At 46.9% G+C, this 17,447-nt stretch overlaps 1 protein-coding gene across 1 annotated transcript in view; it reads right to left on the bottom strand.

Moving 5' to 3' along the window:
* Positions 1-17,447, bottom strand: part of LOC114796724 (uncharacterized) — a 68,739-nt gene that overhangs the window by 21,214 nt on the left and 30,078 nt on the right. Inside the window, exons 7-13 of the mRNA XM_028991174.1 lie at positions 15,687-15,893; positions 14,865-15,320; positions 14,058-14,501; positions 13,224-13,694; positions 12,393-12,857; positions 1,084-1,509; positions 275-718 (exon numbers count right to left, since the gene is read on the bottom strand). Coding sequence (XP_028847007.1) covers positions 275-718; positions 1,084-1,509; positions 12,393-12,857; positions 13,224-13,694; positions 14,058-14,501; positions 14,865-15,320; positions 15,687-15,893 — 2,913 coding nt within the window. The remainder of the gene's footprint in view (positions 1-274; positions 719-1,083; positions 1,510-12,392; positions 12,858-13,223; positions 13,695-14,057; positions 14,502-14,864; positions 15,321-15,686; positions 15,894-17,447) is intronic.

Consider the following 17,447-nt stretch of genomic DNA (forward strand, 5'->3'; position numbering starts at 1 on the left):
CTCACCTGGTTATAATCCTCCTGCTCCCTCCAACTAACTAATATAAATATTACATATGATTTGTCATATCTGGACCTTCACTGGTCAGTGTGGGACACATGATGATACCAGACAGCAGACTAACCAGGTTTTAGTAATTATGAAAAATATTAAGTTTTTAAATTCCTCCTAATTATTTTTTTATATTAATTTCATGGGATAGTAATAAATATGTTCCTGGCATTTTGGGATTTCTTTGTAAAAGATGTAGAACTTTCTGTCAATTCACACTGACCTGAGCTGTGAGACGTAGTTGAGACACTGCAGGAAACTCCTCACTTCACTCTCTTCATCTGACCAGCCTCTCAGCTCTACTGGTTTCTTCTCTGGTTGCATCTTCAGCACTTCTAGGAAGATGGAGGCCTTTCTCTCTGAGAGGTCTATGGTCCAGACTGCAGGAGCTGCTAACTGGTAAACTGGCTGTAAAGCTGGAAGGAAACTCCTGCCTGTTTGACTCTCATAGTTCTTCACATGTGAACACAGATCCAGCAGGAAATCAGACTGGATCCATAGATGATAATCATCTCCAAGTGGAAAAGTCTTGTAGCTGCACACAGAGGTTAAGATCTTAGAGAAACTCTCTCCTGTAGCTGCATCACACTCTGTTGCTGCACTATAGAGATTCAGCAGGACCTGCACGTCTTTTTTCCATCTCCCATCATCATAATCAACATGGAACCTATAAAAGACAAAAGAAACAGTCAGATTTAGACATAATGAACTGTAACTTTTTAACTGTAGATTCTTTACATTTGAACTTTCTCTGGTCCCTCAGCTAGTTATAATCCTCCTGCTCCCTCCAACTAACTAATATAAATATTACATATGATTTGTCATATCTGGACCTTCACTGGTCAGTGTGGGACACATGATGATACCAGACAGCAGACTAACCAGGAATTAGCAATTATGAAAAATATTAAGTTTTTTAATTCCTCCCAATTATTTTTTTATATTAATTTCATGGGATAGTAATAAATGTGTTCCGGGCATTTTGGGATTTCTTTGTAAAAGATGTAGAACTTTCTGTCAATTCACACTGACCTGAGCTGTGAGACGTAGTTGAGACACTGCAGGAAACTCCTCACTTCACTCTCTTCATCTGACCAGCCTCTCAGCTCTACTGGTCTCTTCTCTGTCTGCATCTTCAGCACTTCTAGGAAGATGGAGGCCTTTCTCTCTGAGAGGTCTATGGTCCAGACTGCAGGAGATGCTGACTGGTAAACTGGCTGTAAAGCTGGAAGGAGACTCCTGCCTGTTTGACACTCATAGTTCTTCATGTGTGAACACAGATCCAGCAGAAATGATGATCTATCCGTGCAGTATTTATGAAACAGAACCATCAGGGTCTCTACTGTTGTCTTTATGGTTTCTGTCTGACAGAGAGCTGCCTGTTGACACAGATCCAGCAGGAACATCTTTACTCTCTTCTTTTGTTCCACAGAAATGTTCTTGTTCTGTAGAGTAAATCTGAAAAATAAAAAACAATAAAATTCTTAATACAAGTTCCTAATATAAAAGAGCAACACATCATCTTGTGTTATAAACCATCTTAGGATGAAGGATCTAGGCTCTATGTATTACATTTTAGGACTGAAGTGTTACTAGGACTCGACGTGTTCATGACATGCTGCCTCTATGCTGGAAGAACATTTAAGTGTAGAAGTAGATTAGAATATCTGATAGGACAAGATGTCTGGTGAAGCTACTCAGGAGTGTCAGATCTCCAGTACGTGTACAACAGAAATAAGTAACACTGTAATATGATTCTAAAGAAGTCAATCTGCTAAATAACAAGAGTGAATACTGATTGTTTTTAAAAGGCAAAAAATAGATCTAAAAATGTAAAATCAACAGAGTAATTATTAAATATCTTCTATTATTAAATTCTTTTTGGCTTTTATATTGGTCTTGTTGGTCCCCTAATACTGTATCTAAAGTCTCTTTCCAAAATTCAGCCGTGGTACAGAATTACTGCCACTTTGATCCAGTCCCACAATGACATTTCCAAGGACGCACCGTTTCGGTGTCTGTAGCTTTAAATGCTAATGAGGAGGTGAGAGGCGGGACGAGTATATTAAACAATAGTGGGCCAGTGTAGAAGAGGCGTCACCAGCCCGGGGAACAATAGCCTCTGAAGCGGTGCGGGTTGGGCGCCTGGGCCTGAGGCCTCAGCTGCTTTAATTATTTACCGGTGTTAATAAATTAGAAACTGTTAATTTTTTAACCTTTTAGCCAGGTAACATCAAGTTGGAGTGGTTTGAATACAGTGCTTTTGTGTGTAGAGAGAGAGTTTTTTACACTCTGTACTCACTTTTTACATACTACATTTACATTTAAGGCATTTGGCAGAAGCCCTTATCCAGAGGGACTTACAACGTGCTTTCAAGTTACCATCGATGAAGAGATCAATTCCGGTTCACTAGGACACCCAACTATGAATACAATCTTTTTATTCACTCTGTTGTAGATTCTTTACACAAGTTCGACAATAAGAAAGTTACAAGTTAATATCTAAATATTCTTTAAAGAGGAAGGTCTTGAGCTGTCATTTGAAAATACTCAGTGACTGAGCTGTTCTGACCTTGAGGGGAAGTTCATGATAGCTGATTTTAGACACAGCGCTCAAGGATTTTGGATAGAAATGAGAGGAGGGAAACTGGTCTGTAGTTTTGTATGACTGTCGGATCAGCAGTGGGTTTCTTTAGGATTGGAAGAACCCTGGCGGTTTTAAAGGCCTCTGCATCATATCACTGAAAAAGGTCAGCGTTTCGGGTGGGGCGATGAGTGCCAATCCGCCTTCAACCAGCTGAAGGCAGCACTGACTAAAGCGCCGGTGTTGGCACTTCCTGACCCAGAGAGGGGTTTCATCCTGGTCACAGATGCGAGCGAAGCAGGACTGGGCGCAGTACTGTTGCAGCAGTACAACGAGGGGGAGTGAGTAATTGCTTTCAGCCGTGCCCTCAGCCGCCCTATGCGGAACTACTGCGGAACTTTCGACTACGGACAGACCATTCATCACTGCTGAGGGGCAGCTGGCCAGGTGGTTAGAGGTGCTTCAATCTTACCAGTTCCAGGTGGAACACGGGGCTGCGCAGGGCTGCAATTCCTGGCAGCCAGCCAGGGGGCAGCAGGCCCAGCAAGAGAACCCCATCATCCGGCCAGTGCTGGTATGGAAGGAGATTGGTCGGAGGCCTTACCCGGTAGGAACTGCCGCTGCATGCCGGGGCAACAAAAAGTCTGGAGGCTAAGTGGCCGGAAGCCTTGTCAGGCGTGTAACCACACAGAAAATTGTGAGAGAGGTACGCCCTTGTAGCGTGCGGGATTGACCCAAACGCGGAGAGAACCGCGGGAGGTTGGAAGACACACGCGATTGTTGTTGTAACGCCCGAGCGCTAAAAGCGAAATCCCACCGGGGAAACGGCGTTACGATAAACCGGCCAATAACAGTAGCTCGCGAGCTGAAGAGATGGAGGAACTCACGGTACCGGAGATGGAGAGGACTGGTTACGGGAAACAGGTGAGAGCTCATGGACCATGAATTAAACACGATGTCTGAGTGAGGAGCAGGCGCCAGGACTTCCTGTTTATCTCCTGTCCTAACCAATCCTCGCTCTTCCTCGCAGTCACCTGACTCGCTCACCTGACAGGACCCCCCCCTCGACGACCGGCTCCTGACGGTCCCGGACGAGAAGGCTGGCGGCGATGGATGAGATCTGGGTCCAAGATGAACCGGGAGGGAACCCAGGAACGTTCCTCGGGGCCGTAGCCCTCCCAGTCCACAAGATACTGGAAGCCCCGGCCACAAGGACGAGAGTCCAGGATCCGGCGGATGGTGAAGGCTGGACCACCATCGATGATCCGAGGAGCAGGCGGAGGGGCTGAGGGGGGAAACGAGTCGGGAGGAGACATACGGCTTGAGCTGGGAGATGTGGAAAATGGGGTGGACCTTGAGAGATGAGGGGAGGCGCAGCCGATAGGCGACCAGGTTGATTTGAGCGGTCACGGGGTAGGGACCGACGAAGCGAGGCGTCAGCTTCTTGTAATCGGTGTGCAGATGAAGGTGACGAGTGGAGAGCCAAACTCGATCGCCGGGCTGGAAGGAACGTCCCAGACGGTGCCGACGTCGGTGCTGACGGATGTAGTCAGAGTTGGCTCGAGTGATGGCAGTCCGGGCCTTGATCCAGGCTGAGCGGCACCGCCAAACCAGGTCCTGCGCCGCCGGAACATCGACCTCTGCTTCCTGGTGAGCAAAGAGGGGCGGTGAGTAGCCGAAACAGACCTCAAAGGGAGATAAGCCCGTAGCAGAGGAAGAGTGCAGGTTGTGGGAGAGCTCGGCCCAGAGCAGGAACCGAGGCCAGAGACGGGGCTGCGAGGACACAAAGCAGCGCAGGAAGCGGCCGAGTTGCTGATTGGCCCACTCAGCCTGACCATTGGACTGGGGATGGTATCCAGAAGAGAGACTGCGGGTGGCACCGATCAGACGGCAGAAGGCTTTCCAGAATCCGGCGACGAATTGGGGCCCCCTGTCTGAGACGACATCTGTCGGAAACCCATGCAGCCAGACCACATGCTCCAGAAGCAACCAGGTGCACTGCCTTGGAGAACCGGTCCACGATGGTGAGGATGGTGTCCTTCCCGTCCACGGGAGGGAGACCGGTGACAAAGTCCAATCCCACATGTGACCAGGGGCGCCGGGGAACTGGGAGAGGACGCAGATCACCAACCGGAGGAGAGGTAGAAGACTTCGACCGAGCACAGGTCTCACAAGCGGAGGTGAATTCTCGGACGTCTCCCCGCATGGAGGGCCACCACAAAGCGCGCTGGAGGAGGCGAAGGGTACGGGCCGGACAAGGATGCCCCGAGAGCGGAGAGGAGTGGGCCCAAAGCAGAGCCTCTTGGCGGCAGCAGGAGGGAACATAAAGACGACCAGGCAGCGCACGCCGGATGGAGTCCTCCAGAGGCCAACGAAGAGGCGCGACGATCCGCTCGGCAGGTATGATGGGGTCCGGATCCGGGACAGACGAAGAAAATTGCCGGGAGAGGGCGTCTGCCTTAGTGTTCTTGGATCCGGGACGGTAGGCCAGATTAAAAAGATTAAAAAAACAAAGCCCAACGAGCCTGGCGGGGGTTGAGCTGTTTGGCTGAGCGGATGTGGATCAGGTTCTGGTGGTCGGTCCAGATCAGGAATGGCTCAACAGCGCTCTGGAGCCAGTGCCGCCACTCCTCCAGAGCCCACTTGATGGCCAGCAGCTCACGGTCCCCAACCCCCTAACGCTGCTGAGTGGGAGAGAACTTACGGGAGAAGAAGCAACATGGATGGAGCTTCCTGTCTGGACCACGTTGCGAGAGGACAGCGCCCGCGCCCACATCGGACGCTTCCACCTCGACAACGAACTGCTCGGCCGGCTCCGGGTGGCAAAGAATAGGAGCAGAGGTGAAGAGACTGATGAGGTGATGGAAGGCCCGAAGTGCCTCTGGAGGAAGAAGAAACGGCCGGGGTTGATGAGCTGGTTTAGTGAGAGTCGTCAGGGGTGCTACAACTGAACTGAAACCCCGGATAAAACGGCGATAGAAATTGGCGAACCCCAGGAAGCTTTGCAGCTGCTTAAGACTAGTGGGTTGGGGCCACTTGGTCACAGCTTTGACCTTCTGGGGATCCATGGCCACGCCCTGGGTAGAGATGGTATAACCCAGAAACGCGGTGGAGCGCTGGTGGAAGGCGCACTTTTCCAGTTTACAGTACAGCTGGTGGGCAAGCAGACGTTTCAAGACGGCTCTCACATGAAGGACATGATCCTGTTCATTCTGGGAGTACACTAGAATGTCGTCCAGGTACGCAAACACCCACCGGCCCAGCACGTCCCGGAGGACGTCGTTGATGAAATGCTGGAACACGGCGGGCGCATTGCACAACCCGAAAGGGGAGGTGGAGGGCCGGATGAAGCCCTGTTGGAGGGCCTCCGCGATGTAATCCTCCATCGCCCTGTTCTCTGCGGGGGCAGGGTGGAGGCTCGCTGTTTGCTGAAGACCTCAGCGAGGTCACGATAAGATGCAGGGATGGATTCGATGCCGGCGGGCGGGGGGGCTGGGGACTCTCTGGAGCACGTGCTTGTCCTGGGAAGCAGACAGCGCTGGCGGCAGGCAGGACCCCAGTCCAGGATGCGGTTTTCAGACCAGAGGACGTGTGGATCGTGGAGCTGGAGCCATGGATAACCCAGGATGAGAGGTGATGAAGGTGCCGAGATGACCAGGAAGTGGATTGTTCAGAGTGGAGGCCGATGGACATCAGAACTGGCTGGGTCTGAGACTGGACTGGATAAGGTTGGAGAGGGTGTCCATCGACAGAGGTGACGGGAATGAAACGGCTGACTGCCTCCAGGGATATTCCCAGCTGGGAGGCTAACCCTTGGTCGATAAAGTTGTCGGCTGCTCCTGAGTCCAGGAGAGCCTCCAACTCGACCCGCTTGTGTCCCAGCTGGAAAGTTACCCTGAGCGAGAAACGAGAACTAACGACATGAGTGGACGTGCCAGGCAGGGCTCCCCCAACACCTACCTGGCTGCGCCGTTTCCCGGACGGAGAGGGCACTGGGGACGGCGATGTTCCGAAGAGCCGCAGTATGCGCAGAGGCCCTCTCTCCAGCGGCGGTCTCGTTCCCCCTGCGGCAGTCGTCCAAGCTGCTGGGCTAGCGGCCGCGCTGGGAAATGAAAAACGAGCCGGAGACGGCATATGAGTGGAAGGTGGTCGGGACCAACGTTGAGCAGGTGGAGGCCGTGTCAGAATCCGCTGATCTATACGGAGAGCCAGATCCACCGCCACATCGAGGGTTTGAGGAGCTTCCTTGCCAGTCATCTCGTCTCGTATGTGATCAGCCAGGCCCTCTATGAAGAGAGCGCGAAGAGCGTCGTCTCCCCAAGAGAGTTTGGCTGAGAGGGTTCGGAACTCTGAAGCGTAGTGGCAGATGGAGAAAGACCCCTGATGCAGATGGAGAAGCTGGGAATCCGGAGCCCTCTCGCCGCTGGCTGGGACGAAAGTCTTCCGGAGTTCCTCAGAGAAGAGAAAATAATCGTTGCAGATGGGTGATCTGGCGTTGTATAGGGCCGCCGCCCACTCCTGTGCACGCCCGGACAGGAGAGATGTTAAGAGAGCCACCTTGGCGCGAGACGTCTCATAATGGGAGGAGTAGCACTTGAAAATCATATCCAAGGTGGCTAATAACCCGTCCGGGCGGCCGTCCACCCCGTTCCATTTATCTGGCAGAGCGAAACGAGGACCGGCTGTAATACTGTCATGGAGGTGGAGAGTTGCAAAACGGAGTCCTTGAGATTAATGGTGGTGGCTTGTGCATCAATAATACCACGTAAATAGGTGACTTCCGCCTTCACGCGCTCAAACTCCGCTGGGTCGACTACGGGCTCAGACATCCTGTCAGGCGTGTAACCACACAGACAATCGTGAGAGAGGTACGCCCTCTCTCATGCGGAGAGAACCGCGGGAGGTTGGAAGACACACGCGATTGTTGTTGTAACGCCCGAGAGCTAAAAGCGGAATCCCAGCGGGGAAACGGCGTTACGATAAACCGGCCAATAACAGTAGCTCGCGAGCTGAAGAGATGGAGGAACTCACGGTACCGGAGATGGAGAGGACTGGATACGGGAAACAGGTGAGAGCTCATGGACCATGAATTAAACACGATGTCTGAGCGAGGAGCAGGCACCAGGACTTCCTGTTTATCTCCTGTCCTAACCAATCCTCGCTCTTCCTCGCAGTCACCTGACTTGCTCACCTGACAAGCCTATGCCATCCAAAATCAGGAAGCGGCCACAGTGATTGATTGCCTGATGGAAGGGAATTTTGTCGATTCGGCATCCCATGGGAGCTACACAGCGACCAAGGATGTAAGTTCAAGTCCCGCCTGGTGTCAGAGCTGTGTGGCCGCTTGGGGATTTCCAAGACTTTACTTTACTTTACTTTACTTTACTTTACTTTACTTAGCAGACGCTTTTATCCAAAGCGACTTACAAGAGGAAGACACCAGCAATTCTCGTTCGATTTCTATAGAATATTGAGTTTACAAACTAAGAGCCCTGATAAGGCTCAGACTTGTCAGTGAAGAGCATGCTCAGAGATTGTTAGGTGCTAGACTAAGAAAAATTATAATGTATTTATATATTTTTGTATTGTTTGTGCAATGTGTACGCATGTGCGTGTGTAAGTGTTAGATTTGTCTGTAATATTTTTTGAATAAGAGAGTTTTCACCTGCTTCCTAAAAGTGGTGATAGTCTCGGCTAGTCGTGTGGAGGAGGGCAGGTTGTTCCACCAGCCAGGGACAACAACGGAGAACAGAGATGATTGGAATCGGAGACCCCGTGAAGAAGGAATTTTTAGTCTCCTTTCGTTTGCCGATCTGAGAGAGCGTGCAGGAGTGTAGCTAGGTAGTAGTGTGTTGATGTAGGAGGGCGCAGTTCCATTTACAGCCCTGTAGGCAAGCATCAAGGATTTGAACTCAATGCGAGCAGCTACCGGGAGCCAGTGGAGGGAGGTAAGAAGAGGTGTGACATGGGTGTGTTTTGGCTGATTGAAAATGAGACGGGCTGCCATATTTTGGATCATCTGGAGTGGTTTTATGGTGACTGAAGAGGCTCCAGCCAGGAGAGAGTTACAGTAGTCGAGTTTGGAGATGACCATTGCCTGGACAAGGAGCTGCGTAGCCTGTTGTGAGAGAAAAGGCCGAATCTTGCGAATGTTGTAGAGAGTGAACCTGCAGGATCTGGAGATCGCAGCAACATGATGGTTCAAACTCAGTTTGTCATCTATCCAAACTCCAAGGCTTTTTGCAGATGCCGTGGGTGTTAACAGTAGCGATCCAATTTGAATTGAAAGGTTTTGCTGAGGGGAATTGTTGCCCGGAAAGATCAGAATCTCGGTTTTGGATAGGTTGAGTTGGAGGTGTCGCTCAGACATCCATGCCGAAATGTCTGAGAGGCAGGCCGAAATTTTTGTTGCTATAGTAGCATCTTCTGGTGGGAATGACAGATAGAGCTGGGTGTCATCAGCATAAGAGTGATAGGAGAAGCCATGTGATTGGATGATGTGACCAAGTCAGCGAGTGTATATTGAGAATAGAAGGGGGTCAAGGACAGAGCCTTGTGGAACCCCTGTGGTTACCCTAGAGAGGACAGATGTCTCACCTCCCCATGATACCTTGAAGGACCTGTCGTAAAGATAAGAGGTGAACCAATCTAGTACGGTTCCTGTGACTCCTAAATCAGAGAGTGTGGTGAGAAGAATTTCGTGGTTAACTGTATCGAAGGCAGCAGATAGATCAAGTAGGACAAGGACAGGTGATCTGCGGGCAGCTCTTGCAGCACAAAGGTCGTCCATCATTGCCAGGAGGGAGGTTTCAGTTGAATGCCCTTTCCTGAAACCAGACTGAAAAGGGTCGAGAAGATCATGCTTGTGGAGAAATGCGGAAAGTTGTGCCAGGACTGCTCTTTCAAGAATTTTTGAAAGAAAAGGAAGGTTGGAGACTGGGCAGTAGCTATCCAGTAGAGATGGGTTTAATGTGGGTATTTTGAGCAGGGGAGCAATGACAGCCTGTTTGAAAGCAGTGGGGAATGTTCCTGTTGTGAGTGAGGAGTTTAAGACATGTGTCAGAGCAGATAATATGGTGGGCTGTATGGACTGAAGGAGGTGTGAGGGGATTAGATCCAGGGAGCAGGTGGTGGGGTGACTAGACTGGAGAAATTTAGACACGTCTGATTCAGAGAGGGGAGTAAAGGAAGACAGATTCCTGGTTTCAGAGGTAACAGCAGGACGGGGTCTGGGGTTAGGCGGTGAGAATTGTTTGCTAATGTCAGCCACCTTTTCTGTGAAGAAGGTGGCGAAGTCTTCAGATGAGAGAGAAGTGGAGGGGGGAGGGGGTGGAGGATTCAGGAGACGGTTGAAAGTCGAGAAAAGTTTTCGAGAGTCATTGCAGTTGCTTACTTTGTCCTGGAAGTATCTGGTCTTTGCTGTAGTTACAGCAGCAGAGAAGGATTTCAGGAGAGATTGATACTTATTAAGTTGAAGCGGGCACTTGGATTTCCTCCACTGCCTTTCAGCTGCTCTAAGATGGGTCCTGTGGCGGCGAACCTCGTCAGAGATCCACGGCGAGGGTGGAGTCGCACGTGTTGGTTTTGAGGTTAGAGGGCAGAGTCTCTCGAGGCAAGATGTTAGTGTGGAGCAGAGGATGTCTGTAGCACAGTTAGTGTCCTGAATAGAGAGGATGTCTAGGGGGAGAGCTCAGAGGAAACAGCGGAAGACAATTGAGTAGGGCAGAGGGTGCGGAGATTACGGCAAAATTGTGTTAAGTGTGAGGTGGGTGTGGTGCGTGCCAGGGGGGATAGTCTGAAGTGAATAAAAGAGTGATCTGATAGATGTAGAGAAATGACAGATGTGTTGGCTGTGGAGCATTTGCATGTGAGTACGAGATCTAGTTGTTTTCCAGCTCTGTGCATTGCGGGCGTGCAGAGAAGTGTGAAGTTGGAAGCAGAGATGAAGTGTTGGAAGTCAGTTGTTTGTGGCTTGAGGAGATCGAGGTTGAAGTCTCCTATTAGCACAAGGGGCAGTTCCTCATCTATAATTGAGGAGAGAGTTGTGTCTAGTTCCTCTACAAAGTTCCCCAGCGGACCTGGAGGACGATATACAGCAACTATGGACATTTTTACTGGGTGTGTAATAGTTACTGCATGGAACTCAAAACTGGTTGTTTGAATAGCAGAAACGGGAGTGAATTTCCAGTCCTTGGAAATGAGCAAGCCTGTGCCCCCTCCCCTGCCAGTGGGGCGGGGGGTATGAGAGAAGTAGAAGTCTGTGGAAAGGGCTGCAGGTGTAGCGGAGTCATGGGGGCGGATCCAGGTCTCAGTCAGTGCGATTACTTGGAGATTTCGTTCTGTAGCAAAAGCAGGAATGAAGTCTGCTTTGTTGACTGCCGACTGACAGTTCCACAGTCCGAACAAGTACTCAGGGTGGCAAGACGAGGCCTGGGAGAGTGTGTGCAGGTTATGTGTGTTGCGTGTTCTGTGTATATTGAATCGAGGAGGGCGCCTGGAATGAATGAGCGGAATGTTCTGGACGGACATGATTAGCAAAAAGAAGTAGGAGAAGAGCATGGGTGAATTTACCTGTATTTTGGTTTTACTGCTCGGTAGAGTCGCGCAGGACAAGTCGCAGGTCTTTACCCAAGTGGGTCTTCACACAAGGGCTGACGCTACCGCGCGAGAGTAGTACCAGAAGTACAGGTCAAATTGTGAGTGGCTACAGGTGCGGTCCACAGGTAGTGGAGTTGACTATAACCCGTTTCACGACTACGCAAGAGTGGGCGTGTACCTAGTTCGGGTGAAACTGACGCCGATTGACAACAATAACGACAGCGAAAGCTAATGCATTAACTTAGCTTGCCTAGTCACGTCAACAAAAACACAAGCACTTCTTAAAAACAAGCTACCCAAGACAGAGTCAAAGTTTATTTACTCACCTCTACAGAGAACCGCGCGAGAAAGATTACCGCTGTGTCGGTAGACAAGGTGTTGGAAAAATGTATATATGTTATCATGTAATTACTTATTTTATTCATATCCTTTAAGCACGAATATGTATTAATCCTTGGAAAATTACTGACAACTCTTAATCATTAACAAATCTCAGAGCAAAGGTTTTAAGTTTGCAGGACAGCATGACTGCGACCTGAGGACCAACAACAAGCAGACTATGATGAACCAGAGTCCAGTCACCATGACTTGACTACAAAAGACCAATTCATAAGACTAGGTGTAATACATAATTAGTAACTAATATGGTGTGATTTTATGTGAACCCTAATGAACCTAATGCTCTGTACCAAATAAAAGAAGGAGATGCGATGGAAGAAGCCAGAGCTCTTGGAGGCATGTTGTGAGGCGTGACTTCCATTCGCTCTCCTTGCAAGTAAAACGGACTCAAATGCTTTGTGTCTTACTTCTCTTTGTTTAGTAAATGTTAGAACGACGAATAAACCTAACACAAGGACAACTCCACTCCACCCTCAGAGAGATGGGTTGGTTGAGAGGTTCAACAGGACCCTGGCTACTCAGTTGGCCATGCTCACCGGCCAGCACCAACAGGACTGGGATGAGCATGTGCCATTATTAGTCCTGGCATACCGGAACGCGGTACAGGATTCGACAGTGTGGGTGTACACCCAAAACGAAGGAGATGGTGTTGCCTGAAGCTAACCGCTGTTCAGTGTTTAATAAAAACAAGCATGCCAGAATATCTCGACTCTCTTCACTCCCCATCAACACACATCGCTACAATCATTTTGACCCTGACCTGAGTTGTGAGATGTAGTTGAGACACCGCAGGAAACTCCTCACTTCACTCTCTTCATCTGACCAGCCTCTCAGCTCTACTGGTTTCTTCTCTGTCTGCATCTTCAGTACTTCTAGGAAGATGGAGGCCTTTCTCTCTGAGAGGTCTATGGTCCAGACTGCAGGAGCTGCTGACTGGTAAACTGGCTGTAAAGCTGGAAGGAAACTCCTGCCTGTTTGACTCTCATAGTTCTTCACATGTGAACACAGATCCAGCAGGAAATCAGACTGGTAAATAACATCATCATCATAATCATCATCAAAATGAACATCTCCAAATGGAAAAGTCTTGTAGCTGCACACAGAGGTTGAGATGTTAGAGAAACTCTCTCCTGTAGCTGCATCCCACTCTGCTGCTGATGTAAAGAGATTCAGCAGGACCTGCACGTCTTCTTTCCGTCTCTCATCATCATAATCAACATAAAACCTATAAAAACCAAAAGAAACAGTCAAGATTTAGACAGAATGAACTGTAACTTTTTAACTGCAGATTCTTTACATTTGAACTTTCTCTGGTCCCTCACCTGGTTATAATCCTCCTGCTCCCTCCAACTAACTAATATAAATATTACATATGATTTGTCATATCTGGACCTTCACTGATCAGTGTGGGACACATGATGATACCAGACAGCAGACTAACCAGGTATTAGTAATTATGAAAAACATTAAGTTTTTAAATCCCTCCAAATTATTTATTTGTATTAATTTCATGTGATATTAATAAATGTGTTCCGGGCATTTCAGGATTTCTTTGTAAAAGATGTAGAACTTTCTCTCAATTCACACTGACCTGAGCTGTGAGACGTAGTTGAGACACTGCAGGAAACTCCTCACTTCACTCTCTTCATCTGACCAGCCTCTCAGCTTTACTGGTTTCTTCCCTCGTTGCATCTTCAGCACTTCTAGGAAGATGGAGGTCTTTCTCGCTGAGAGGTCTATGGTCCAGACTGCAGGAGCTGCTGACTGGTAAACTGGCTGTAAAGCTGGAAGGAAACTCCTGCCTGTTTGACTCTCATAGTTCTTCACGTGTGAGTACAGATCCAGCAGGAAATCAGACTGGTAAATAATATCACCCTCATCAACATCATAAATTAAATTATCATATTCAAATGGAAAAGTCTTGTAGCTGCACACAGAGGTTAGGATCTTAGAGAAACTCTCTCCTGTAGCTGCATCCCACTCTGCTGCTGCAGTACAGAGATTCAGCAGGATCTGCATGTGTTTTTTCCGTATCTTTTCATCATAATCATCAACACAGAAACTATAAAAAACAAAATAAACAGTCAGATTTAGACAGAATGAACTGCAACTTTTTAACTGTAGATTCTTTACTTTTTAACTTTCTCTGGTCCCTCACCTGGTTATAATCCTCCTGCTCCGTCCAACTAACTAATATAAATATTACATATGGTTTGTCATATCTGGACCTTCACTGATCAGTGTGGGACACATGATGATACCAGACAGCAGACTAACCAGGTATTAGTAATTATGAAAAATATTAACTTTTTAAATCCTTACAAAATATTTTTATATTAATTTCATGGGATATTAATATATGTGTTCCGGGCATTTTAGGATTTCTCTGTAAAAGATGTAGAACTTTCTGTCAATTCACACTGACCTGAGCTGTGAGACGTAGTTGAGACACTGCAGGAAACTCCTCACTTCACTCTCTTCATCTGACCAGCCTCTCAGCTCTACTGGTTTCTTCTCTGGTTGCATCTTCAGCACTTCTAGGAAGATGGAGGCCTTTCTCTCTGAGAGGTCTATGGTCCAGACTGCAGGAGCTGCTGACTGGTAAACTGGCTGTAAAGCTGGAAGGAAACTCCTGCCTGTTTGACTCTCATAGTTCTTCACATGTGAGTACAGATCCAGCAGGAAATAAGACTGGAACTTTGGTTTATTATCATCTCCAAGGGGAAAAGTCTTGTAGCTGCACACAGAGGTTAAGATCTTAGAGAAACTCTCTCCTGTAGCTGCATCCCACTCTGTTGCTGCATTAATGAGATTCAGCAGGACCTGCATGGCATTTTTCCATCTCTCATCATCATAATCAACATGGAACCTATAAAAGACAAAAGAAACAGTCAGATTTAGACAGAATGAACTGTAACTTTTTAACTGCAGATTCTTTACATTTGAACTTTCTCTGGTCCCTCACCTGGTTATAATCCTCCTGCTCCCTCTAACTAACTAATATAAATATTACATATGATTTATCATATCTGGACCTTCACTGATCAGTGTGGGACACATGATGATACCAGACAGCAGACTAACCAGGTATTAGTAATTATGAAAAACATTACGTTTTTAAATCCCTCAAAATATTTTTTATATTAATTTCATGGGATATTAATATATGTGTTCCGAGCATTTTGGGATTTCTTTGTAAAAGATGTAGAACTTTCTGTCAATTCACACTGACCTGAGCTGTGAGACGTAGTTGAGACACTGCAGGAAACTCCTCACTTCACTCTCTTCATCTGACCAGCCTCTCAGCTCTACTGGTCTCTTCTCTGGTTGCATCTTCAGCACTTCTAGGAAGATGGAGGCCTTTCTCTCTGAGAGGTCTATGGTCCAGACTGCAGGAGATGCTGACTGGTAAACTGGCTGTAAAGCTGGAAGGAAACTCCTGCCTGTTTGACTCTCATAGTTCTTCACATGTGAACACAGATCCAGCAGGAAATCAGACTGAAACTTCCATAGATATCCATCATTAAAACAATTTCTGCTTGGAAAAGTCTTGTAGCTGCACACAGAGGTTAAGATCTTAGAGAAACTCTCTCCTGTAGCTGCATCCCACTCTGCTGCTGCAGTAATGAGATTCAGCAGGAACTGCACAGCTTTTTTCCGTCTCTCATCATCATAATCAACATGGAACCTATAAAAAACAAAATAAACAGTCAGATTTAGACAGAATGAACTGTAACTTTTTAACTGCAGATTCTTTACATTTGAACTTTCTCTGGTCCCTCACCTGGTTATAATCCTCCTGCTCCCTCCAACTAACTAATATAAATATTACATATGATTTGTCATATCTGGACCTTCACTGATCAGTGTGGGACACATCATGATACCAGACAGCAGACTAACCAGGTTTTTTACCAATTATGAAAAACATTAAGTTTTTAAATCCCTCCAAATTATTTTTTAGATTAATTTCATGGGATATTAATATATGTGTTCCGGGAATTTTGGGATTTCTTTGTAAAAGATGTAGAACTTTCTGTCAATTCACCCTGACCTGAGCTGTGAGACGTAGTTGAGACACTGCAGGAAACTCCTCACTTCACTCTCTTCATCTGACCAGCCTCTCAGCTCTACTGGTTTCTTCTCTGGTTGCATCTTCAGGACTTCTAGGAAGATGGAGGCCTTTCTCTCTGAGAGGTCTATGGTCCAGACTGCAGGAGATGCTGACTGGTAAACTGGCTGTAAAGCTGGAAGGAAACTCCTGCCTGTTTGACTCTCACAGTTCTTCACATGTGAACACAGATCCAGCAGGACATTAGACTTGAACGTCCTTAGATTTTCATTATCAAAACAATTTCCGCTTAGAAAAGTCTTGTAGCTGCACACAGAGGTTAAGATCTTAGAGAAACTCTCTCCTGTAGCTGCATCCCACTCTGTTGCTGCAGTATAGAGATTCAGCAGGAACTGCACGGCTTTTTTCCGTCTCTCATCATCATAATAACCAACACAGAACCTATAAAAGACAAAAGAAACAGTCAGATTTAGACATAATGAACTGTAACTTTTTAACTGCAGATTCTTTACATTTGAACTTTCTCTGGTCCCTCAGCTGGTTATAATCCTCCTGCTCCCTCCAACTAACTAATATAAATATTACATATGATTTGTCATATCTGGACCTTCACTGATCAGTGTGGGACACATGATGATACCAGACAGCAGACTAACCAGGTATTAGTAATTATGAAAAACATTAAGTTTTTAAATCCCTCCGAATTATTTTTTATATTAATTTCATGGGATATTAATAAATGTGTTCCAGACATTTTTGGATTTCTTTGTAAAAGATGTAGAACTTTCTGTCAATTCACACTGACCTGAGCTGTGAGACGTAGTTGAGACACTGCAGGAAACTCCTCACTTCACTCTCTTCATATGACCAGCCTGTCAGCTCTACTGGTCTCTTCTCTGTCTGCATCTTCAGCACTTCTAGGAAGATGGAGGCCTTTCTCTCTGAGAGGTCTATGGTCCAGACTGCAGGAGATGCTGACTGGTAAACTGGCTGTAAAGCTGGAAGGAAACTCCTGCCTGTTTGACTCTCATAGTTCTTCACATGTGAGTACAGATCCAGCAGGAAATAAGACTGGAACTTCCTTAGATGTTCATCTTTAAAACCATCTCCAAGTGGAAAAGTCTTGTAGATGCACACAGAGGTTAAGATCTTAGAGAAACTCTCTCCTGTAGCTGCATCCCACTCTGCTGCTGCAGTATAGAGATTCAGCAGGACCTGCACGGCTTTTTTACGTCTCTCATCATCATAATCAACATGGAACCTATAAAAGACAAAAGAAACAGTCAGATTTAGACAGAATGAACTGTAACTTTTTAACTGCAGATTCTTTACATTTGAACTTTCTCTGGTCCCTCAGCTGGTTATAATCCTCCTGCTCCCTCCAACTAACTAATATAAATATTACATATGATTTGTCATATTTGGACCTTCACTGGTCAGTGTGGGACACATGATGATACCAGACAGCAGACTAACCAGGTATTAGTAATTATGAAAAGCATTAAGTTTTTAAATCCCTCCAAAATTTTTTTCTATATTAATTTCATGTGATATTAATAAATATTGACCACAAAGTGCAGCTGAAATTTATTTCTAATAAAGATTTTCCCAACAGCTTTTGTAATAATGTTTCAATGCAAAACGAAACTGCCAAAAAGTATTCTAATATTCAAATCTTGGTAAAGCCCATTGAGTCCATTTTTGCAAAGATTTGTTGCATTGTCATATGAGCTTCACCTGAGA

The sequence above is a fragment of the Denticeps clupeoides genome, chromosome 9 (genome assembly GCF_900700375.1).
Source record: "Denticeps clupeoides chromosome 9, fDenClu1.1, whole genome shotgun sequence".
In the NCBI taxonomy this organism is placed as follows: Eukaryota; Metazoa; Chordata; class Actinopteri; order Clupeiformes; family Denticipitidae; genus Denticeps; species Denticeps clupeoides.